Consider the following 26,289-nt stretch of genomic DNA (forward strand, 5'->3'; position numbering starts at 1 on the left):
AAATTTAATACAATTACCTCATGACTATAAACAATAAAAAAAATAAATCTGCAATGAATAATTAATAAAATTAACTCAGCTGCAAGCATAAAGTTTATATTAAATCATAAGTTCATTTAAACTAATTCAAAAACTATCCTGCACTTTTATATTGAGCCTTTCATATGAAACCTTCTTTGTGTTGAAACAACGCTGCTTAACAAAGATAAAAAAACCTAATTTCAAATGAATTAATTTAATTTAATTAACACAATTAATCATTAATAAATAATTACATTAAATCATCACTGATGAACAATTTAAAAATATATGCTCTTCTTTAATTAAAACTACTTTTTCTATATGAATCTCTTTCTTTGCCGCAGCTTAGTTGCTTAAGCAAACATAAAAAAAACCCTACATTTTGTATTGATTTAATTAATTATAAGTAACTCAGCTGCAAGCAGTTAAATATTTATATTTAAATCATCAGCTGATTTAACTAATTTAAACTGTAGTCTGCACTTTTATATTGTAGCTACTTTGTTAATATGTAAACTCTCTTTGTTGTTGTTAAACAAAGTTGCTTAAACAAAGATTAAAAAAGCCTAAATTTTGAAGTGATTTAATTTATTATAAGTAACTCAGCTGAAGACAATTAAATATTTATATTTAAATCAGAAATCAGCAACATCTAATTTAAAATATAGTGTGTTCTTTTCTATATAAAAAAACGTGCTCTGCCTTAGCTTAATTGCTTATTATAGTGTGTGTCTACTGTAGCTCTTGGCTTATGATTTAAAATTGCTTGAAAAGCTCCGAGCTCTACATTTGTGTAAGCAAACAATTTTCCCACGAAGCTGTAATTGGGCGCATTAGCTTGAGGCCCACAGCGTTGACCTTCGCGCAACTAAAATGTGTGTGTGTGTGTGTGTGAGTTGGCGCTTTAAGTAAGCCGCACAGCTTGTTTGACACATGTTTAGTTAGCTCAAACTATGTCATAAACTGTGCTTAAGTCATCATTAAGTTAGTCACTGACGTTTGCTTAACCAGCATTTGCATTAATAATGAGCTTGAAGCTTGAGCCAGCGACGACGCCCAAAAAAGCGCGACTCTAATTTGTTTGTACAGTGTGGCGTAGTTGCTTGTACTAAATTATGCATACGCTGCGCCACACTGTGCAGTGTACAGTGGGTGGGGGTTGCCAGTTAATTGGATTTCGATTTTCTACTTCTGACACGCATTAAAACAAACAGACATACAAATAGTTACAGTCAGTGGAGACAAGTGGACAAGGGCAGCAGCAACAGCAACAGCAACAGCAACAACAACAACAACAGTTGCCTGGGCGATTAACTTAATTAATGTCACACTAATGACAGCTCAATGCGATTATGTTGGCAACTGCAACGGCTGCTAAGCCAGAAATTAAATTCAGCAATAAACTGGGGCGTGTGCTGGGCTCGGCTCGGCTCGACTCGCGTATAAATTGAAAATGTAATCGACAACTCAAATCGCCTGGCAGGCAATAAATGATGCATGGCTAATGAGTGGCGCTGTCTGTCTGTCTCTCTTTGAGATTAACTGTATATATAGGCTGGTCTTATAAGCGGCTTTGGCATTTGGTATAGTGAATTTTTAAGCCGCTAATTAGTTTGCATTGTGCGCTGCTCATAATGAATTGCAACGATTTGATGGGCAGCAATTAGGCAGGCTGTGAGTTGATTAACGTGGCTCAAAGTCTGCATGTCACGTCAACTGGCCAATTGAGAATGCAAATCTTTCGCTCGCTCAGTCAGCAGCTCGTCATCGGCAGTTGCCAGCACTAACAGCTTATAATCGCAACTTAACATGCTTGCAGCTCTGTGTGTGTGTGTGTGTGTGTGTGTGTGTGGCAGCTGCCGAAGCATCAGTGCAAACATCCTACGCCGGATATCGCAAAAAAACAAAAACTGTGCGGGGCGGGCGAGCAGCAACGTGTGGCAAGTTGTGCTGCTGTCAGTAACTGTAGCTCGACTCGACCTCAGGCTGCACCTCTCTGTATCTATGTGTGTGTGTGTGTTGCTTCCGTCTGTGGCGCTCTATGCTAAATGACTCACATAGATGTGCACCGCAACAAGCCGTGCGGCATGTGGCATGCGGCACATGTGGCGTGTCGAGTGCGTTGCACTGAATTTTGCAGCAGCTTTTGTTTTTGTGTGCGACTCAAGCCACTCGGCTTGTTTTATATGCGCTTATCTCTTGCCACACACACACACACAAGCACACACACACACACAGCCCTGGCTGGCATAACTGTCTTTTTTGTTGGCCTGCTTGGCTAAGAGGTCCTTGTGCCTGGCACAACGTTTACAAACATGCAGTTGAGTGGGCGACCAAGTGTCATTGTTGCTTAAAAAATTTCTGTAGCATATGCGCCAGCGCCAGTAAACAGCAGTTAGTCCTTTGAATGCCAATACCAACTCACTGCAAAAATATGCAAAATGCACGAAATTTGCTTGCGCAGCCCAAAATGTAATTTGCTTGGAAATTCTTGCCGCACATTTCTAGCTTCGTTCAGTTGCATTTGCCACAGTTGAATGCAGCGCGTCTTTCAATTTCAATTCTAATAACTGTAGCAACTGCAAATATCACACACACACACACACACACACACACACATTAGCTGTAGTCAGGCGCATGCGAAAAAATATTTGCTCTAGCAGAAATTGACAACTGTTTGCTTAGTTGAGAGTGTTTGCCACGCTCTGCCTCAGAGACTTGGCAGCGGAAATTTGACACTCGCACTTCTCAGTTTCACTTTCATCTCACTCAGCAGCTGCGCTGCGCTGCTCTGCTTTGTTGCCTGCCACTTAAAGTGGCGCTACTGCGTGGCAGCCAAGTGACTTGACTCTGACTCGGAGTCTGAGTGTGTCCCAGCGCTTTAGATCAGCTTACATTTTAATGGCAATTAGTTGGGCCAGTCCTTGCGCTGCTCTAATATGCAATTAAAGCGGCAGCAGCCTCGCAGCCTCATGGCCACACTATTTGATTGCCAATTGCTGCTGCTACTGCTGCTGGCCATAACAAACAATGTGTTGTGCTAGTGTCGCACTTAAGCAGTTGCTCATTAACAGCAACAGCAACAGCCACTGTGTTGACATTAATTAATATTAATATTGCTTGCTAATTGATCCCACAAAAAGTTATCTGATTAACATTTGTTGCTGCTACAAAAAATAATGTCAGCAATTAATTGTCGATAAAATAAAAGTTAGCTACAATTTAATTAGAGTTCAATTGTATCTGCATTTATTTATTTATTATTTAAGCTCCAACTTATGCCTTGACAATAGAAAGCAAAGAATAACATTTCAAATAAATTTAAGCCCTTCTAATGAGCAAATAGATTTTCCAACATTTTTCAGATCTCAGATTTTTATTTTTTGACAATTTGTTAACCTTTTTAAGCGATCTGCCTAAGCCTTCATCCATTCATTTATATTTTTGTTCTATGTTCACAGCTTACATTTATGTATTTTATATTTAAGCCCAACTCATGACTGATCTAATAACAATAGAAAGCAAACAATAACTTTTCAAATAAATTTAGGCACTCAGAATTAGCAAATAGATTTTGCCTTTATTTTTTAGAATTCTTTAACATTTTTAAGCGTTTTATCCATTCCTATATTTATTTACTTTTTGCAAATAGATTTAGTCACTCTGAATTAACAAGAATATTTTCCAATATTTTTTTCAGAGCTCTGTTTAACATTTTTAGCCGATCTATCTAAGCATTCCATCCATCCATTTTTCTTCTTGTTCTATTGTCAAAGCCTACATTTATTTATTTTATATGCCTTTGAATGCATTTAATGACAATTGAAAGTAAATAATAATTTAGCACATATTTTCTGATAGACTTAGGCGCTTTGAATTAGCAAATAGATTTTCGAATATTTATTCAAGGCAGGCAAGAATGGTTTAAGAATTTCAGCCGATCCATATAATCTATTACTACATTTATTTTTTTATATTTAAGCCCTTATCATACCTTTGAATGCATTTAATAATAATAACTGAGATATTTTCAAATTGTTGCAAATAAATTTAGTCGCTCTGAATTAGCAAACAGATTTAGCAACATTTTTTTAGAATTGCTTAACATTTTTAAGCGTCCCATATAATCTATTTTCCAACACTTATATATTTTATATTTAAGCCCAAGTCATCACTTTGTCAACATTTAATGACAATAGATAGTAAACAATAATTAAGGATATATTTTCAAATAAATTAAGTCACTCTGAATTATCAAATGGATATTCTAATATCTTTTTAGTGCCAGGGCTTTATTTTTTGAGAACTGCTCAACATTTTTAAGCGTTCCAATCCATTCATTCATTCATTCCTTTGTGCTATGTTCAAAGCGTTGTTTGTTTTATTATTGTGCATATATTAAAGACAAATAGCTAAACAAAAATTGCAACAATAGACGAAAAACTGCAAATAAATTGCAAAATGCTCAAAAGTTGCAACAGCAACTATTTAAACTAAAGATAATACTGTCAGTTATTAAACAAGTTATTTCTCATTTTCAAGCTCATTGCCTTGCTTAATTATTAAGCCTAAGGCAATGCTCGATTAATGAGAATATTTAAATTGTCGCTCAATCATTTGAATCAAAGCTGGCAATAATCATAAAGTTAATTGATTTTGTGGCGGGCGCTCTAATTTACAGTTAAATAAATTGAAATTGTGTGCCATAATTAGTTGCAACATGCAGCTGGCAATTATAATTATGGCAAACAATTAAAGCAAATGCATAAATGGGCTTAAACGCTTAAGCCAAGCAAAGTTTTGAGGGCAATGCAAATGTGCAACTTTTTTCGGGGCAACTTTCTTTTTATCAGACAAACTTTTGCACACATCATAAATATGTCAGACGAGCCCCATTTGTCAACTTTTGGCTGTAGGCCGTAGGTAAACTAAGTAGAGAGAGAGAGAGCTGGACAAACAGCAGCTTGGCCGCCAACTTAAAGTTCAATCGATAAAATATTACTATTATTAAAACTAGTGGCAAAGTTGCAGTGTGTCTGATTTCATAACGTGGCGCGAAGCGCACAAATTTTGACAAGGACTTTGCACACACACACACATGTGTGGCAACGTTGCATGTGGCAGGAGCTGGGTGTGGCTTGCTAACAAGCAGCGAGTGCAGTGGCTCATAGCTAAGGCAGCCCATGCTGGGGCTGTAGCAATTTGTAGTCTTTGCAGCTTGTGCACGCAAAAGTTGCTTAATTTTATATCAAAATTTATAACTGACTTATTGGCACTTGGCAGCCAAGATTACGCCTGCCAGGCAGCAGTCACTCAGCTTAGACTTTACAACGTTGCGTATACGTAATAACGCAACGTTTGTTTGGGCTTGTTGAGCCAGCGTTTTTTTTTTTGTTGCTCGCAGCGTTTTATGCCTTAAGTGCTATATTCAAATGACTGTGTGCCACAAAAAGTGGCAAAGTTGCATTTAAGCAAATTTCGTTATATTGGAAAACTGACCACAGCAACATTTAGCAGCTGGCTGACTCGCTTTTTATGCATAAGTATGCAAGGCGCACCTTTTTTTTTGCTTTTGCTTTACTGTCAGCAGCAATTTCTTAGCCCACGACCTCGAACGCGTTCGGCCGTTTTAATAAATTTCGCATAGCTTTGCATTTTGAGCGAAGACCGCGAACATTTTTTTGCTGTAAAATATTTTGCTTTAACACTTTAAATGGCTGTGTGTGTGTTTTACTTACTTTTATTGCTAGCAGCTTAATGAAAATTTAAATAATTGAATGTGCAGTTTTTGCTTGAGCTAAAAATTGCTGCCAGCTGGCAAGTTGTCCCTCGCTGATACTACGAGCAACTACTATATTGCATATTAATGAGCCTAAGAGCCTTTGCCTGCCACTGCGGCTCAAGCTCAGTCGCAGTCGCTGACGCCGTCTCTCTGTATTTTTTGTTGGCCTTAAGCGTTTTTCGTGTTATTTTTTGGCAGCCAGAAAATAAAAATAAACGTGCAGCGTAGACACAACGCCGCTGACAATGACAAATGAATACTTTTATGGTCGCGACTCGCAGCCCAAAGTGACACCTCAAAAGCGCGCCGGGGCCGCTGTAGGTGTCAACGTTAACTGTAGCCCCACTCACTTGACTAACGGCAACTGCAAGTGCTGTAAGCTGTAACTATAACTGTGTGTGTGTGTTGTGTGTGTGTGGCTTAGGCGCTTGTCAGGAAGTGGTCTGACTTTCGTCCTGTGCTGTGCCTGCAGCTCTAACTAAACAGCTGCTAGCTCACTCTATGTCTCTCTCTCTCTCCTTTTCACACTTTTACTGTCTCTGTCTGTTTTATTTATTTAGACGCTGTACGTCTGCACGTCTCTGCGCCGTGCGCTGTTTACCAAACGAATTAAATTGTTCGCCTCAAGTGTATTCTGCGCTTTGACGCACAAACATTGCTATTTGTTATTGTTGCTGTTGTTATTGTTATTGGCTCTAGGCGAAATTTGTTAATCTGCTCCACTCAATCAGCAACGTGGCATGGCGTTCGCTCGCGCTCGCTCTCGCTCCTGCCATGACAGCAACTGATTTCTTTTCCACTCTTGCCCACTAATTATGCACGTTCTACAGTTTCACAGCTACGCTTTATGTTCCAAGCAAGCAAAGTGAGCGCGAGAGAGAGTTTTGGTTTTATAGCAAGCGTAGCACTAAAATTTGTTTAAGTAGCGTAGCTGTTTCCAATGAATTTTGGCACATACTGTAGCATATCTCAGTTAGCAGTTTTTTCTCTTGAATTTTTAAAACAGCAGCGTGATGCTATTGTTCAGTTTTCAACTTCAGATTGTAAAACATGAAATGATATTTTTACTTAGAAATTATATATAGAGAAAAAGAAATAATTATTGTAACATTTGTTATATTATAATATAACAAAAAGTACTCAAATTCCTTTTTCTTCATGATTGCCAGCAGCTATGAACACAAATAATGCCAGAGATTTTTCATTAGCTTAACGAAATCAAAGTGATTGGTGGATTGCTGCTGTGCTGCTGAATGCTTTTCCTACTTACTCGTGTTATTAAGCGTCTTTCAGTTAGCTGTTTAGCCGATTTGGTGAACTAAATAGACTTTAGTTTCAACTGAATTTATTTCTTTATCTAAATGTCCTTACGATTTTCTTTGACAAAACTTGCATATCTATGCCAAATGACTGTCATGATTATTAGCTTACATGCTTAATTATTATAAAAAATATAATATAATAACTAAAGGGAAGTGAGTGTCAGCTGCTTTTTTTATATAAAATTCCAATTTATTATTTATTTATTCCAATAGCAATTAGTTTGCTATTACCTAATTTAACAGCAAAAAAAAAACAGCAACATCTGAATAAATTGGAATTTTATAATTTTATCCATCGACTCGATAGTTAACATATATGCTACTTAATATGTATATACAACAATCTTAAGAATTTGATTAGTAGCTTTACATTATTGTGGGAAGCTGTGTTAAGAAGAGAGGCCAGACCTAAGCCAAATGACTGCTAGCAAGCAGTGCTGGCATTTAAGCCTTTTTTCAATTGAAAGCTGTATAAATTATATACAGCATTTAGTTTGTTCTTAGAATTGTTGAAATACAATTATGAGTTACAACAAATTGCCATTGATTTTGTTTAGTTGTTCTTAATGAGCAAAACAAATAAAAGTCACTGCTAGTGATTAACTTTTATTAGTATTTTTTATTGCTTACAAAACATGTATACATCAATAATTCAAATTGAAATTACAGCATAATCTTTAGAGTGTAATTTGTATAATAGAACTAATAATGCTTATAGCTCTGATATAATCTTTTGTTTACTTTTATGCGTATGAACAAAATCTAGAGCTAGCAACAGCATGCTCCCTATATTTAGCTACTAGGGTATATGCGCATATGTGTGCGTGTGCTTTTGTGTGTGTGCGTTTGTTTATTAAGCACTGCTGCGTGCTCATAGCTAGAGCCTACACATATGATTAACGATGGCGGCGCGCAATACACGTTTGACATCAATTATCGCACCTTGGTTAAGCGCCGCGGCTTGATTAACCACCCAAGCCAACCAGCCACCCAACCAGACAGCCCGCCCGCTTGTTGTACCCACCTTGCCACGTGGCTTGTCAATTTGGTTTTTTTTTTTCTATCGATTTTTGTGGCCTAAAGTTATGCGAGCGCACGAGCTGAACACAGCCAAGTTAATTGATTTTTTATTAGCTGCAGCTAACCGAGCGACAAGGCTTAAATGGAGTTGCCAAAGCCGCTAAATGTATTTTTCATGTGGTAACACACACACACACACATACATAATGCATACACACATACACATGTATAGCATACGAAAAAGCAATTGACAGTTTTTCAATTTAAGTTGCGGAAATATTTTGATTTCCTTTTTTTATGCCATTTGTGGCATTGTTGCTGCCTCAAGCCGTCGTCGTCGTCGTTGCTGCCACATGCGGCATACAGACATATTTTCCGCTCCATTTCCCACTGTGCGCTGCGTCGACGTCCCTGAGCGGGTGTTGGCCTGGCCACATGCAATATTTTATTTGCGTAAAGCAGAAAAACCGCAGCCCAGCATTTTGTCAGTGCAGCAAAAGTTTGCGTGCGAATGAGTTGAAGGTGCAACTGCAACAGCAGAGTTGAAGTTGAGCCTGTTGTCGGCTTAATCAGCTGGGAATATGCGTGTGTGTGTGTGTTGCACTCAGCTGGCTACACTAATTAACTAACTAGCTGGCGCGCTTAATTAGCAATTGCAGCTTAGCAGGTCAACGCGCTAGTGTCCAATGCTGCGGCTTTGATTGATATCTAAGCAAAATCTCCTTTTGATAAATTGCTGTCAGCAGCATTGATCAATTCATCAAGTTTGTGTATATTTATAGGCTCATCAATTTAGCAAATTGTATAAAAATAGCGCACAAGGCGACGCTTAATTACAACTTGCCACACACGCACACATACACACACATATAGAGCTACACACACTTATATAATGCGCAAGCTTGTAGTCGAGCTGAGTATGGCAGTTTATTGAATCAAAAACCACTCAGCTATTGAAAATCAATTTGCAGAGCTGCAGGTAACAAAACTGGACTAGGACACACGCACACACAGATACACACAGACGTGCGCACAATTTTCCACATTTACACTTGTGCCATAATAATAATAATAAAATATACAAGTAGAATATTTTTTTCTCTGCATTGCAACGAGTTAGAGGGCACAAGGACATGCCACCTGTATGCAAAATGAAGCGGCAATGCCACTGAGAAATTGATGGCAGTCACGTAGAATGTCAAGCGAAAGCCAAAACAGCAAAAGAAGCAACAAAAAAAAACAGATACAAAACTGTGGCATATGAGTTACATTTTTGTGTCTGTGTGTGTGTGTGTGTGTGCGATAAAAAGCAAATGCAAATTGCAAAAAAGCAACGCAAGGGCAACAAAAGTTTCTAAGCACGCAGCGCTGGCAGCTGCTGGACAAGCAAGCAAAATTGCAATGTGAGCCAAGCAGCAGGTTAAAGACGCATTTACAGACTTTTTTTATACAAGTTGTGTATGTGTGTGTGTGTGTGTGTGTGTGGCATGTTGATGAATGTCATAACTGTGCATTAGCGTCAGCTTAGTTTCATCACAATAAAAAGTCGAGCTGCTGCGCATATCATGCGAAAATTCGTTGGCACGCACACATAAAATACACACACACACACACACATACATACATAAGCTTAATACAATAAATAAAAGCCGCAACAAGCCATGCAAATGGCGCTGCTACGCATCCGTATCCGTATCCGCCGCCGCATCCGCCTTTGGCATTGGCACTGCTACAACTTCCACCTTTGCTTGCCTCGCGCTCGTTTGGCGCTGCTAAGGCGTTAAACGTGAGCCGATTATCGGCCTGCCCCAGGGGTGAGGCGAGTGAGCAGCAATTGCTGTTGCTGTTGCAGCTTTAATTGCCGCACATAAATTTTATTTTATTTTATTTTTTAGTTTGGCTTACAGATTCTTTGCAACTTGTACATTTATTTGTTGTTTATTGCTTGCAGAAAAACTTGTGTTTAAACTTATTAAATTTCGTAGCAGCTTCAATAAACTTTTTGCTCTTCAATTGCTTTAAGCAAAAACCCAAAGCGCCAAGCGCACTAAAGAGCGAAAAATAAAACGAAGGCAACGAGCGAGAATCTAATTGCAGCTTTTAGGCGTTAATGAAAATTACAAATTGCGCATACGCCGCATGGTATGCGCTTTGTACGTTTGCCTTGTTTTATGGTTTTAGTATCTGGATCGATGCTGCATTGTCATTGTACCCACAGTGTGTGTGTGTGTGTGTATAAGTGTGTGTGTGTGTTGGTTGCATAATCGCTGCTCTACATTTTGCGCTTCGCTGCAGCAGCAACAAAAACAACAACAACAATGATCTCAGCAACAAGCAAACCCATTAGAAGTTGCAACATTTTTTAGTCTACTCTACGCCCACTTTTTGTTGCTGCCACTGTTTGTTGTTGTCGTCATTTTAGCGCTCAAGCGCACTCACTAAAACAAATAAACACTTTGCGCATTGTTTCGTTTTGACAAATGCGTGTAATTTAAGGAAATGTTTGTTTGGGCAACTCAACCCACAACCACCCACCCACCCACTCCTCACTTGGGCATCTTATTTTCATGTTTGCTAAATTGTCTTAAGCGTGTGTTTACAGTGCACTCGTCTAGGCGTTGCCTGCCTGGCGCTCCATTCAGCAATTAGTTGCTGCTCTAAAAGCCATGAAGTAAGCACTGCATGCCACACATATCGTGCCACAGTTTGCTGCAGCTGCAGCTGCACACACTAATGACTGCACCCAAAGGAGCTGCAAGCAAATTACAAAGCGCAGCAAATATAAAAAAATACATAGCTGCGTTTCTATGTGTGCCAGCTGCTCATCAAAGTGGCAATAAAATATGCGCACAATCACGCGCTTGAATAGCTTAATAACAACTGCCCAGTAGTCAAGCTATAGCGCCAGCTATAGATAGAGAATTGTAGCTGGGCCTGCCTTCTAATAAGCGCTTGCAAATTAAATGAAAAAAATACTAGTTAGAGCGAAACCTATGATAAACTCATGAGGCAAATGCTCTAGCTTTAGCTTCAAATGCAGTTTGATTTTATTTTTATTTAATAAAAATGTGGCTCAGTTAAGAAACTTAATCAATTTTCATATAAGCATACATCTAAATGAAGTTTTTAATCATTTTTTCCATAAACTAAGTCTACTTTAGTTTATATACTTTTATTTTGAATTAATATTCTAATTCCTTAATATTCATTGGCAGCTTTGTTGCTTTAAAAACTCAACTGAACTTAACTCAACCTTGTTATAGCTTCAAATGCAGTTTGATTTTATTTTTATTTAATAAAAATGTTGCTCAGTTAAGATATCTAAAAAATTTTTTATATTAGCATACATCTAAAAGAAGTTTTAAATCATTTTTTCATTTAACTATTTGGAATTAATATTCTAAATTCGAGTTTCTCATTCGTTCGTTAATATTCGTTGGCAGCTTTGTTGTTTTATAAAGTTTATTATGTATTAATATTTATACACGAGAGAAATGCTCTAACTTTTTTTTTATTTAATACAAATGTTGCTCAGTTAAGAGAATTCAACAGTTTACATACATACAAATTAAGTTTTAGAACATTATTTCAGTTAACTAAATGTACTGAAAAAATTTTTGTTTATGTTTACTCATAGTTTGTTTTTTGGTTGTATTAGAAAGTTTATACGAATTAATATTGAACATTGCGTTCAACAACAAACTTGTCTTGTTTTATAAAGTTTATTATGTATCAGTATTTGTGAAGGAGTTGTACATTTAACATATATAAATTTCTCTATTTAATAGCTAACGTTATTAAATATTGAAATTTTAATTAGAAGCATTAGAAGGAATTCTTTAATTCTCTCTTTTACTCAGCACAAATCTTTTCTAAAAATTTTTATATTTTAATAAGCAGCCTGCGTATGCAGCTCAGCTAAAAAGCTTTGGCAGCACTTGCGCTTATTCCAGCTAAAAGTGTTCAGCTTGCTTTAACTATAAACTCATAAATGTATTCGTAGAATGCAGCAGCAGTAAGCGTTACATATAAATGAAATCGATTGCATTCCTGGAATTGAATTTAATGTGAGTTCGCTTTCAGTTTTCCACTGTCACTCTACACTTGAAGCTTTAAATTTCTGCTCAATGCCTGCCAGTTAATCAGCGTTAGTTTTAAATTACTTTGGTTACAATTAAATGCACATAAAAGCGAACCGCAGTCGCGACATCAAAACTAAGTACAGCGCTGTCGAGTAGTTTGCCTCATTAACTGAGTTGCCTGTCGAATGGCAACTGCGGGCGGCATCGGCGGCGTTATCAGCAGATGAAGCGTAGAAATAAAAAAATAGTAGATCTGTTTGGCCTTTTGTTTGGTTCAACGAGTTTGGCCAGCTCTGGCAGCTTTTGTTGCGCTTTTAATGAGCGAGATACTTTTTTTTTTTGCGCTGCTTTGTTTTGTATTTGGGATTGTTGCGCTAACTTGGCTTGTTTCTTGGTCAGCCTTTGTTGCCCTTTTTTTATTTTCTGTGTGCTTTAGCTGGCAATTTATGATACCTTTGTGGTTTGAATATCGCAATGTTAAAGAGTAGAACATAATTAAAAATTGTGACAGCGCATAAATTTAGCTTGGGCAATTCCCCTGAGCGAAACTTAAAGTTGGGCTGCTGCTGCTGGTCAGCTGGTCAAAATAGAAAAGACAGCAGCCACTTTTGGCCAAGTTACAATGCAATCAATTAGTGCGCATTATATGCAGTTTGAAGTTGAGCTCAAAGCCTGACAAAAGAGTCCAAGGCAACATTTGATGGCGAGCATTGTGTGGCTGCTGCTTAAAATCAACGACGCTCCGACTTAGACTCAGACACATGGCTACTGATTGCAGAGAGTTGACAACGCCCACATCCGCTTCCTTCCGCCCCCGCCACAGCCACGAACTACATTTGCAGCTAGTTGGCTCTGACAGCGAACGCAACGATAAAGCAGCAAACGTGGCCCAATGGAGCTGCGGGTAACAGTTGCCAGGCCAGGCCAGGGCAGGCCAGGATGTGTTTGTTGCCTGGCAGCAGCAGCTCCCAGAGCTAGGCCAAAGCCAGTGATAGTGGGTGACAGAGTGTGCCCTGAGAGCGAGTGGGTGCTGTGTGGTGGGTGGTGGGAGGTCAGCTCGCCACTGTTGTAAAGTGTCAAAACGTGTACTTGTCGCTGGCAGGATGCGCGGCGGCTCCTTTAATTTGAATTTTATGCACTGCATGCATAAATTTATGGCACAGGACACGCCTTCCACGACAATGACAAAGGCAACATGACAGTCACATGTCCATTACGTACCCGCAGACACACACACACACACACCCACGTGCTTGAATGTCCTGCTGGTGCTCCATGTCAGTCTCAGGACACACACAGCTTCTTATCTTGTTGCTCTTCATGTCTTGGTGCTTTAAGTTAAATGCAGCTTTAGTTTTAAACAAAACTAATGCAAGTCTGACTAAACGTTAAACAATTAATTTTTAATTGCGGCAAGTCTTTCATACATATATAGTTGCTATATATAGCGCACTGCTGTGTGAAATCGACAGATAAAAGTCCTTTGTTGAGCGTATGGCGCACACATTGACAAGCTTAATATCCTGCTGTCAGGCACAAGGACACGCCCCAACGCCCCAAAGCCTGTCTGCCTGTCAATTGCCAAAAAATAAAAAAAACCGAAAAACATGTCGCAGCTCAAATCACAACAGCAACAACAATCAACAACAACAACTGGGCGAACATACGCGCGCCTCTTTGCATTATAAATTCAACTGCAATTGGCATAAGTGCTGCATTTCCAATTGCCCCACGCGTTTGCCAAAAGTCAAGCCAAAAATGATGCCACAGCCATATGACATAACTGCTGATCTGCTGATGTACAGCGACAATGACATATTCGGCAATAGCAACAGCAGCAGCAGCAGCCTCAATCGATGCTCGCTGCTCATAAAAACTTTATAGTCGAGCTGTGAATCAGTGCGTTGAAGCTTTGCCAGTGATAGCCATGGGCGTAGCTAGCTATATGCTACGCATAAGAGGGTGCTTTAATGCAGTTTTACTTTACTTTCATCAAACGTTGCTTAGTTTGAATTAAGTTTGAAGTACAAAGAAAATTCAGTAAGCAGCGCAAGCTTTTCAGTCAATACTTGCTCAAAATTTCATGAGATTTTTAAATCTGCTGCTGTTTTATACTCGTATTGATGCTAAAAACAAAATTGCATCATAACATTTTGAAATTTACAACTTTCAAAATTTTTCCCATTTTTGACAAAACTGACGCCAAATAATCGAAAATCTTAGTTTTTTCAAATTTAAATGCAGTTTAATTGAGATGCATCTCACGAATCTAACAAGCCATGAAACTGTGAAATTGGACGCCATTTCGCTGATTTACGGCTTATCAAAGTTCGATATTTCACAGAAATTTGTCTTGTTTATTTACTTTTTGTTCATAACTTCGCCAAATAATTTTTCATGTCATACAACCTTATACTCATTTTAATTGTGCTTAATCACGCCACATATTGACGTACAAAGCTTTTGGATCGGATTTTTTTTAGCTGAGTTATAGCTATGCAAAGCTTGAAATTAAACAAAAAGTTACTCTTCAGCATGGTTTTCTTGCCGCATCAAACGTATTATTGACATAAACTATTTTTTATGCTCGAACACGAAATCATATGTTATTTAGTATTCCATGAGGTAAATTAAGCCTGAAAACACTTCTGGCGATTTTTTTTAGCTGAGATAATAGCCTCTCAAAGTTAAAAAATGATAAGAAATGAAGACGGCATAATTTTATGGCAAAAATTTCAGGGGTTACACACGATTTTTGCCAAAATATCGAAAATTTTAGGACCTCCACATTTAAATGCAGTTTTATTCTCATGCATCTTACGACTATAAAGACACAAACAACTTTGAAATTGGAGCCCATTTTGCTGAGTTAGAGCTTATCAAAAATTGATATTTTTCAAAAAATTTTTCTTGTTTACGCTTTTGTTCATAACTTAGCGAAATAATTTTTTAAAGCTGCTATGTTTGTACTCATTTAAATTGTATTTTCAACGCCAACATAAAATGGTATGACACAGTTAGGTGAGATTTTTTTAAACTGAGTTAGAGCTTAACAAAGTTCAAAATTAAAGCAAATGCAGCTCTGCTTCATTGATTTCAATGCCATAACTTTGTCAAAATAATTTTTTTATAAATCAAATACAACAGCAAATGCTTATTTAGACTTTCATAACCTAATTAAGCCAAAAAACTCAACAGTCTGATTTTTTTTAGCCAAGTTATTGCTGCACAAAATTGTTAAATAAATAAATTACAGCCTTTGAAGTTTGAAATTTGCAAGAAATGGTATTGATTACTTAATATTTGCTTCATAACTTGGCTTTGTAGCAAAAGCAAACACATTTTTAATAATTTAATTGTATAACTCAAAGCAAGCTAAAGGGTAAAGTGTTTAACCGCAGCCTACTACCCCTACTTGGCTACGCCCATGCTTTTGTGCTATGCGTTGTAACTTTTATTGGCATTGATTTAAGTAAGGTGCCTTTAACTAGCTACAGCCTAAGCTTGCTTTTATATTTTACTACAATTACGCTTTATAGCTAAGCATAAAAGAAACTCTTACTTCAATTTGCCAGCTTAAGTTTCAGTTCGCACAAATTTCATATGCACTTTACTTTGTGTGCCACATTGTCTAAACTAAACTTTTTAAAGCGAATTATATACGAATTAAGCTGCTTGTACTAATTTATAGGCAATTCAAATGAAATTTAACGAGCAGCAACTGTGTGCTATAATAAAATAATAATTACAACATTTATTTGACAATTCAATTGATCTATAATGCAGCTGTTTATAATTTATTTTGTCACAGTATGTGGCATAAGTGCATGACAAATGCACAAAATAAATCAAAATTGCAACGACCACAGCATGGCACTAAACTGAACTGAATATTGTAGGCCGGACAGTGGTTAAAGTAATGCGATTTAGTGCAAGCGCTGTGGGAAAGAGATAGCGATATGATAGTGCGCGAATGATTAGAAACAAGAACAACAACAAAAGGGCTAAACTATAACCGAATGTCACACGTGGTTTTAATTATACACAGACAATAGCCTGAGCTGTGAGTGTGTGTGTGTCATTGTCTGTGTGTGCGTGTCTGTGGCATAATTACATTTTGTGGCAAGTGTACAAAATGTTGATTATTAATTAAAATGGCTTTATTTTAACATGGGCTAGTCTAGATCAGAAATTACAGTTAAATATTTAACGTTTAACATGCAATTTGGCCATAACGAGCTAACTATCTGTCTGTCTAGCTGTCTCACTTGCACATTTAATGGCTGTAATTAACCTGCAACGTGCAGCGGCGGCGGCGGCGGCGGCTTAAATGCAAATTGTTGCCGTCTGTGTGTGACTTTAATTTTTAGCTACTACCAAAACTTACACACACACATTTGCTCTATCTCTTTCTAATTGCAGAAGGAGTTATTCGTTAGCAAAGTTGAGCCCACCTCGCCGCGCAACGAACGCAAATTCTCGGCCGCAACTGCGCCATCGATGAAAACAAAGTGGCTGAAAGCATTTAAGAGCCTTAAGCCGGCGGGTTCTGGTTCAGCAACACAAGCAGATAGGTGAGTAAACAAGAACAACTATACAACTATCTCTATGCTACGTATACTATAACTATGTTTGTATGTGTATATAAACATTAAGTCAGCACACAAACTTCTCGCATAGTCAGTCAGAGCCGCAACCACGGCGGAAATATGCCCGCAAAATATTTGCAGCTGCTGCTCCCACACACAGCAGCAACAACATTGAGCCACAAATGAAGCGCGCACACGTCTGCCCCCAAATAAGCGGCACACGCCCCTTTTTAATACAACTAAAAGCATCAGCGAGCATCAGCATTGGCGCAAGTCATTATGGCCAAACAGATATAAAATAAAATCGCATAATCATATTTATTTATGCAATCTCTGACTGACTGACATATGCGCTAAACTTTTCAAATATTTCAATTGTGCAATGACTGCACTTCAATTAAATTTCACACACACATACACACACGACTAAGTTAGCTTTAAGTTATGTGCTTTACTTTAAGTGAGTTATACTAATGTTCTCTACACTTTCTTCTATAACAAAACTTTATGCGTTTATTATTTACTATCATTACCGTAACGTTTATTACTATCGTAACAAATTTGTTATATTACAATGTGTGATATATAATCAGCCAACAACCCCGACAAAATCAAATGTATCACGCTGTATCAACCGTTTTAACTTTGAGGTAACCAAAATTAAATCAAGCAATTAAACAATTTCAATTCAAACTATTTAAATTTAAGCATATAATCGCCCTCGCCCCCTCCCAAGCTAAAAGCTACAAAAACAAAACTTACTTTGCTTATGCTTAGCCGCCTTGTTATAAAATACAGTCAAAATCTAATACCAAAACTAAATATTTTTAAACAAAACTTTGCTGTATATGTTGCACGCTCATGTAGTTATTAGCAAAAAAAAACCCAAAAAAACAATAACAATTCGTTTGTATATTGAAATTCTAAAGCAAAGCTGCACACAAGCAGTTACAATTATTTTTATTTGTTTTATAACATTTGAAATTGATTTTTAATGCTTGGCAAGCAATACAAATGGCTGCAAGGTGTGTGCCAATTTATTATTTAAATATTTATTTTAAATTAAATATACGCTGACATAAATTGCAGCTGCCACACTTGTGCATCAATCATGAACACTCTTTTATCAATTAAAACATTTGATATAGCAACAGTGCGAACCGTAAAACAATAAAAGCACAGAGAATTCAATAAAAATACAAATAAAATTTTGGCACTGTTTGCCATATATGTTGGTTAACTCCTACACATATGTGAACAATTCGAACTTGAGCTCGTGGGCAGTAAATTCAGCTTTGGCTTCCATTGAAAAGCATTGAAAAATATGCGAAAAATTGCAAGCAATAAATTTAGAGAGCCATAGACACCCGCACACACACACAGCTCGATAGATATATACACACACACAGAGAGACGCACAGACACACTTAAAGATAAATTGCATGGAGGATTGCAATGGCAACGCATCCGCATCCGCATGCCGAATTGGCTGCCGTTTATGGCAGTCCCATTGGCCTGGCCTGTGAACGATTCGATTCTTTCGTTTTGTTAGTTGCAGGGCTACAATACTTAATACCATGCCGACAGCTTGCGCTGCAAACGATGATAAATCGAAAATCTTCACGGCTTAAAGAGCGAACAACCAGCAACCAGCAACTGCCACTGCAACTGCAACTGAGGTAAAGCTATGGTCAGCTTCAATGGCATTATATGCAGCTTTGGCCAAAGGCTACGGCTTCGACTGTGGCTACGGCTTCGACTGTGTTGCATTCATCACCAGGCGGGCTGCATGTTCGAGTGTGGCTGCAACTAAATTTAATATAAATATATACAAAAAAAAACCTGACAAGATAATCGCAGTTAAAGTTTTCGCTTATATTGAAAAAGTTTGCGCAATGCGCTCCAAATTTACTAATGCCCCACACGCCCAACAACACGAGAGCACGAGAGGCGTGGCACAAACAACTTTTGTTGAATCATTGTATACGCCACTCGAGTCGCTCGCTCGCTCTTTGGGGCCAGCACTTTATATATTTATGAAAACTTTTCGTTTCGTGCATTTAAATTAGTAGTGTAGTGTAATATGCCAAGAATTCAATCGCTGTGTGTACTTCAATAATAAAAGTTTAGCTAGCTTCAGTTTGTTTTCATTCTCGTTAATAATCAAACTGTGGGCATGACTTGAAAATATAATGAATTTTAATTAAATGCTGACAAAAGTTTGTCTAAGTAAAAGCAAATATTATTTGAAATTAATAGTGCTGCTACTTTAACAATTGAGTTGCTATTTCTGGCAACATTCAATGCTGTTAGCTACAAATCTAGCAATCTTTAATTTTCCTTTATCAAATTTAGCAACTTTTTAAAAAAGAAGATATTTTTAAGTTGTGTTTGAATTTTTTTATAATTTTTCTGCCATTTTTTACATAATTTATTTGCTTAAAAGATTCTGGCAGCACTGATTGGCGGCCTCATAGAAATTTTTTTGTGCGCATGTGTAAAAGCAGATAAGCAGCTGAGCATACACAGCTATCTCTGTCTTCCCTGCTTGCCAAAGTCGGCTGCGCTGCTGCCATGCATATTTTAATTCGCTCAGAGCGCTTTGACTTCTGAGAGCGTTAAAACCAAGATGGCGGCGCTGCCTTACATTGGCGCCCTATTTGAATTTGTATGTGAGCTTGTGTAAAAGGAGATAAGCAGCTGAACCTACTCAGCTATTTATGTCTCTATCTTGCTTGCTTGCCAAAGTCGGCTGCGCTGCTTCCATTCGTTTCTCCACTCAGAGCGCTTTGACATTTGAGATCGCAAAACCTAGATGGCGACACTGTCTAAAAGACATTGGCGCCCTCTTTGACTTTTGCATGCACATGGTAAAAGAGATAACGCAGTTGAGCTCATTGAGCTTTGCCGTATCTTTGTTTATGCTTAGCCAAAGTCGACTTGCGCTGTTTCATGCATATTTTAATTCGCTCAGGCCTGTCTTGCTGAGAGTGGTAAAACACAATATAGGACGGCGCTGGCATGAATTGCCATGGCGACTCTTTGACTTTTGCACATCGCGCTATGTAAAAGCAGATAAGCAACTGAGCACACATAGCTCTTGCTATCTTTTTCTTGCTTGCTTTGCTATTGATATTGAAATATACGCACCAAATGAATGCTGCCAGCTAAGCATATTAACTCATTTGATTAGCCAAAGCAAAAGATAGGTCACAGAGTAGTTAAACCATATTTATTGATTTAGCATTTTTATTTGGCAATTTTTATATAAAACTTTTTGATAAAAATCTAGCAATTTTTGCTTAGGATATTCTGGCAGCACTGAGTGTTCAATAATTAAAAATGCCTTCTTTAAAAATATTATAAAAGCCATTTGTATTAGCTGCAAGCCATAACACATTGCTATATTTTATTTTTTATTATGCATTTACCTTAACAATTAAATCTCCCCCTATAAACTACACATACTTCCATATAAAACACGCTTAGAATCTAGTGTACCCGTAACTGTATAAAATATACTCGTGTACTACCTATAAATAGCTGCATAAGTTAACTTGGCAAAGCCAAACTACACTAGTGTATAAATATATATTTTATATGTATATGACAAATGATTTGAAAGTATTTATTCAGTGGACTGTTAGGCTAATGATTATAATTTCCATTTATAGCTAGTCTATAGACTAGTTTAACTTATATATTAAAAATATTATTTTGTAGTCAAAGCTAATGAGCAAATGTTGCGCTCGCTCTTGCGTCTCAAAGACATAATTTGTAAATATGATATGACAAGCAAATGTTTTTAACAACTTTATAAGCCAACGTGGTGAACTGAATCGTTTGTTTGTTTATGTTTTTTGTTTTATTCGCTGTGCACAATACATAAGCCACTTACAAACAATCAGCGTCGAGAGTTGGCCCACTTCCATATTCCATTGCCACTTGTCAGGCTCACATTCCGCTACCCCCCACCCACCACACCCAACCAACCAATTCGCATCCTTTACGAGTACTAGCACCACCTACTGTGCACAATTGCAATGTTGTCTGGCGTATTGTCTGCCCCACCAGCTCCCCACCACGTTTTGTCTTTGCGTTCCCTGCGCTTGGATAATTTTCGTTTGTTTGCTTTTTGTTCTGGTAAATAAAGCAAAAGGTAAAGAGAGCAGCATACGCCTAGTAGCGTTAAAAATATTACAAATTGCTTATACTTGAGTGTAAATTGCAGGCATATAAATATGACAACATTAAAAGAGTTAAGTGAGTCAAATATGAAGCTGATTAAGCAGCTTTCATTTACTTTGTTAATTATGTTTTGCTTGCAAATGTGTATAAGATTTTAATTTACAGAGATTTAGGCTTAATTTGCAAGTGCTTAGCAAGTTTATTATGTGTGTTTTGTTATTAGTACAAATTGATTAGGCAATTGTGGCTTAGAATTGTTAGCAGACAATGCTTATATTAAGTATACGCTATGAAATTAAATGTAAAGTAAATGCAGCTCTCTAACGAATGTTTCAAGACTCTTCCATGACTGTTGGGCGATTTTCTAATAATATTAAATTAATAATATAATCTGTATAATATAAAATAGCTTAGCTCTAAACTATGCAGTTCAGTTGTCGATGTATCAAATATTTCAGCTAAAGTTGAACGACTCTATTCTCGTCTCTTGATAGACTCTCTTTTTATTCACCAACTATACGTTCAGTTCTAAAAAGATACAGAAGACGATATTCTTCATAATGTTCTACGACTCTTGATACTCTTCTCACGACTGTTGAGTGACTCTCTCTGTTAGTCTCATTTTCATTTGCTACAACTGCAGCTCAGTTGTCGACTCCGCTCTGTTCTCTTTGCAATTACTGAGCGACTCTCTAGCAACTGTTTAGATATTCTCCTTATTAGGAGAGATATTTCTCTAATCCTGTTCCCAAATAAATGCCAAAAGTAAATTTGCCCTGCGGCCAACAATGCGCATAATTTGATTGTTTATCATAAATTAATTGCGCTCTTTATTGTCTGTGCGTGAGACACTGATGAATGGGACTACAGCACTCACTTGTATAAATAATAAACATGTAAAGTATTTAATTGTATAAAAATTGAAGCACTTGTGTGTGTGGCCTCCCAATCAGAATCACAATCAGCTGTGATTAATGTGAATTTGTACATGTTTATTGTTTGCATTGTTCGTTACCATGTGCATTGTTTGCTGTTTATAACAAAAGATAAAATGCAAATAGTGTTAAAACAATGTGTTAAACATTTTAAATGAAAGTGAGCAGCGCAACATTTGTAGTCACTTTTTTTGTTGTAACTTTTTTGATTTATTTAGACAGTGCTAACTTTTGTTCGAGCTGCAGTTCTAAGCTTTTGTTATTGCACTTTTCACAGGCGTAATGGTGCCTCGAATGCGCCCTCGGAGACGCTGCGTCCCAATCTCGATGGCAGCCATCATCTGCAGGAATACACATACAAGAAGATAACAGCTTGTGATGTCTGCTCGCAAATCTTAAGAGGCAAGTAACCAAGCAACTCTCTCACTCTCTGTGTGCTCAATAATAGTTTGCTAACTTATGCGGACAGGCCATACACGTCAGGGCCTGCGTTGTCGCATCTGCAAGCTGAATGCCCATGGCGACTGTGCACCGAACTTGCCACGCTGCCAGCCCAAGCAGAAGTTGCTGCGCCGCCAGAAGAGCACCTCCGAGCTGGAGAATCGCGTTGACATCGAGGAAGAAAGTAAGTACACAAGACAAATATTCGCACTTGTACACAAAGCCCCCCCCCCCAAAGCAAAAAATGCTCATCGCCTGAATATCCCTACCCAAAAAAAAAACTCAACAAAACAACAATAACAATAACAAAACACACGCCTGGCTAACAAACGAGCTTGAGCTCGAGTGCAGTGTGCGCTGCCTTTTTACCTGTACTGTACATTAACTAAAACTAAAGAATTCTCCCGTTGGCGCCCATAGGACTTTAGTATGCCTAACGCGCAGCCAACAAAACTTGAGTGTTTTATATGCTAAATGCATTTTATGTTTATTTTTTAACACATGCTGTGTAATTTGCATGCTCTCTGGTTCCCACAAAAAATTGCTAACAATTTATTGTTTAAGACTGCGGCAGCACAAAATGCTGCTGTCGCTATTGATTTGATTGGAGCAGCAGCAGCAGCAGCTTCGAATTCGCAATGGATTTATGACACTCGTGGGACAAATAGATTGCAACTGATTTTTGATTTCTTTACGTTTTTGTGTTTTTTTGCCATAGCGCAGCAATAAAAATTGTGCTGTGCTTTTTGTTTTCATATTTTCTAAGTCTTAAACGCTTGAGTAGCGCAGTCAGCTGTAGCTTGGAATTGCCTACTCAGGCGCGCTCTTTAATAAACATTTGTATTTCAAATTTAAAATATGACAATCCTCTCCCTATAACTATAAACCACAATCAAAGCATCGCCACAGGAGTCGATTAGTTCGCAGGCAATGCAAACATTGCAAACCGCAGCCGATGAACAAAATCAAAGCGCAAATCTGTTGAATGTGCCCAATACGAAATTTCGTCAAAAGACGCCACTCATCAATCGCATTGCGCAGCTAGGTACCGCCCGTGTGTTATGTATTACCCAACTATATATATATGCTATATATAACGATAATATATTGTATTGCGCTCAAGATACTCAAATTGCCATGCGCTTGAATATTTGTTTATGTTACATTTTGAGTTTTTCTAGTTTAAGCGATTAATGCAATGATTGATTGTTGCGCTTATCAAAAACCAACAACACAAAATGCTAGAGTCAAGTTTAAAAAACACACAGCAAACACAAAATACACAAAAGCAGGGCAACAAATTCGAATTTGGCAGCGACATTCATATCAATGTTTAGTTTATTATTTCAACAAAAGCTCAAATGCGTTATAAGCAACAGAATTGAGTAGTGGAGCATGTTCAATAGAGCTGGCATATCAAGCATCCACAACAACAACAATAACAATAACAACAACAACTCAAACAAAGCGCAAATATAAATTTCATTTAGTTAATCGATCGACACACATTGTACACAAATATTAAATCGTTGTGGCTACTAAAGTAAGACGTCTAGCAACTTAGTACTTTCTTCTCTAGCGTTAAGCTCTCTCTCTTTAGTTGTTATCACGTACAAATAGTATATAGTATATGCTATATATAAACATTTGTTGACATCACGAGCGCTTGAGCAGGCCGCGTAATCAAGTACAGTAGAGGTAATAAATTTGAAATTCACACAACAACCAACAAAACACATACAAATTCACATTTGAAAGTACTGCTCATGTTACCCATACGCCCCATAAACAATTATTGATCAAACACTTGCTAAATTGAAACTAATGCACTTCAATGCACATCATCAATCGAAACGTACGAAACGTAACAAAATGTGTACAAAAATATCTCAAAAAAAAAAACACTCAACGGCAACTGAACATGGCACTCAAAAATGAATTCAAATATCAAATACGCAAAATTCAAGAAATTACCGAAATCGATCAAATTTATCGCGTGCTGAAACAAGCCGGCGAACTTAAATCCGCGCATCTTCCAGCCGCCGTCGCAGCCGCCGCCGACAAGTCCGTCCACGTAGCTGGTTCAAAGTTGGATGGCAGCTCAGTGGGCATCGGAGCAGCAAGCAGCGCTAATCTAACGACGCTGCCACTGCAGCCAATCGAGCGCCAGCCCGTCGCTGATATACCCATTGTCGTCAATATGCCTGACTTGGCATTGCAGGAGCAGCAGCAGCAACAGCAGCAACTACAGCAACAGCAGCAGCTACATCAACAATTGACACAACATCAGCGGGAGCAGCATCAACGCAGTTTGGCATCTGTGGCGCAGGCGGCAGCGGTGCGTGCTGGCCGCGGCGTGCGACCACCGCCAGTGGCCATGCCCATACTGGGCGTGCAGTTGCAACAACAGGAGCTGCAGCAGCAACGTGGCGGTCTGCCCGTGCCCCAACAAGATATCTCTAGTAGTTCAGGTCCGCAAAAAAAAAAAAAAAATACAAAGAAATTCACCAAGTAGCTTGTTGTTACTTTTCTCTCTCTCTCTCTCTGCTCATAATTTCATAATATTTAATTTTTTGCATAACTTGCTCTTTCTCTCTCTCTCTCTACTGTCTTAATACTTGGCAAGAATTTACTTTGACATTTTTTAAGCTCTGTACATTTATTTTTTGTTACTTTGTAGTTCAAGTATTTGGTTACCCTTTTGCGCTCTGTCTAACAAATAAAAATTCCACTCAAATGTGCCCCCCCACCAACAACACAGCAAGCCAAAGTCAATCAATCAATCAATCAGTACATCAATCAAGTTCTACACATAACTCATTTATTTCTTTGTATCCAATCGTTGCGTTGAACTCAAATTCAAGTTCAAGTAAACTACAAACAAAGCAAAGTTGAAAGTATTGTACACACACACACACACACAAACGAACACACACACACATGTATTCATTGCTCTACACATTGCTTAGTTGCGCTAACTAGTTTAAGTTTAAGGCATAATTTCTGCACTTGTAGCGCATCCTTGGAACTCAATTTGTAAAATCTGTAAACTATATATAAAACATATATACTAGCATATATACTATATAGTATTTAATTGCATTTTATATACGATATACGAAATTCATACGCTTTATTCAAATAATAAGTTACAAATATATATTGCTCATACGCCCCGTTGCTTCTGCTCCTACGCTACACACAAACACATATAAGCGCATTTTATTTGGCAGCTTGGCAGCAACAAAGCTTTTAAACTCAAAATATTATAATAAAATATGCATAAGTTTAATAATTTTTTTTAACTCTATAGCAAAACTGTAGCATTTAGCTTAGTCGAATTTCTTAACAACAACATTAGCTAATTAATAACGTAATTAACTAGTATTTAGTTTCATGTAATTTTGTATGTGCTAATCATGCATTCAATTCATTTTCATTTATAACACACACACACACACAGATACACATACAAACACAGCGACATGCACACAGAAAAAAATGAAATGCTTATTTTTAATATTATATAATAAAAAGTAGGTCATTTATTAAATAACTTTATATATTTGACTTCTAGCTTGTCAGCGTGTGTGTGTGTGCTCTTCTTCTCTATGTGTGTGCGTGTGTGTGTGTGCCATGTTCGAGGCAATTGCTGTCATTGTATCTATTATTTTAGCCGACATCATGACCCAAATAACAATTGAAATTTAAGTAGTGCCAAGCCAGGCAAAGCACGAATTGCTGCTCACACTTTCTCGCTGTGTATGTATGTGTGCCTCTGTATGTGTGTGTGTGTGTGTGTGTGTGTGTGCATGTGTGAACACATTATCAAGGGCAATCATGCAAGAATGATTTTCAATTGAAAAGCGATGCAGCCAGCTGGCAACATAACATTCTTTTTACACTGTC

The 26,289-nt window shown here is 37.7% G+C and overlaps 1 protein-coding gene across 4 annotated transcripts in view; it reads left to right on the forward strand.

Annotated features, from left to right (window-relative positions):
* LOC117134648 (SH3 and cysteine-rich domain-containing protein-like) overlaps window positions 1-26,289 on the forward strand; it is a 49,279-nt gene that overhangs the window by 16,727 nt on the left and 6,263 nt on the right. For all 4 annotated transcript variants that reach the window (XM_033295104.1, XM_033295105.1, XM_033295106.1 and 1 more), the window contains exons 2-5: window positions 16,650-16,801; window positions 22,217-22,341; window positions 22,409-22,564; window positions 24,420-24,851. In XM_033295104.1, the coding sequence (XP_033150995.1) occupies window positions 16,650-16,801; window positions 22,217-22,341; window positions 22,409-22,564; window positions 24,420-24,851 (865 nt within the window). The remainder of the gene's footprint in view (window positions 1-16,649; window positions 16,802-22,216; window positions 22,342-22,408; window positions 22,565-24,419; window positions 24,852-26,289) is intronic.

This window comes from Drosophila busckii, chromosome 2R, assembly GCF_011750605.1.
Source record: "Drosophila busckii strain San Diego stock center, stock number 13000-0081.31 chromosome 2R, ASM1175060v1, whole genome shotgun sequence".
NCBI classification, from domain to species: domain Eukaryota; kingdom Metazoa; phylum Arthropoda; class Insecta; order Diptera; family Drosophilidae; genus Drosophila; species Drosophila busckii.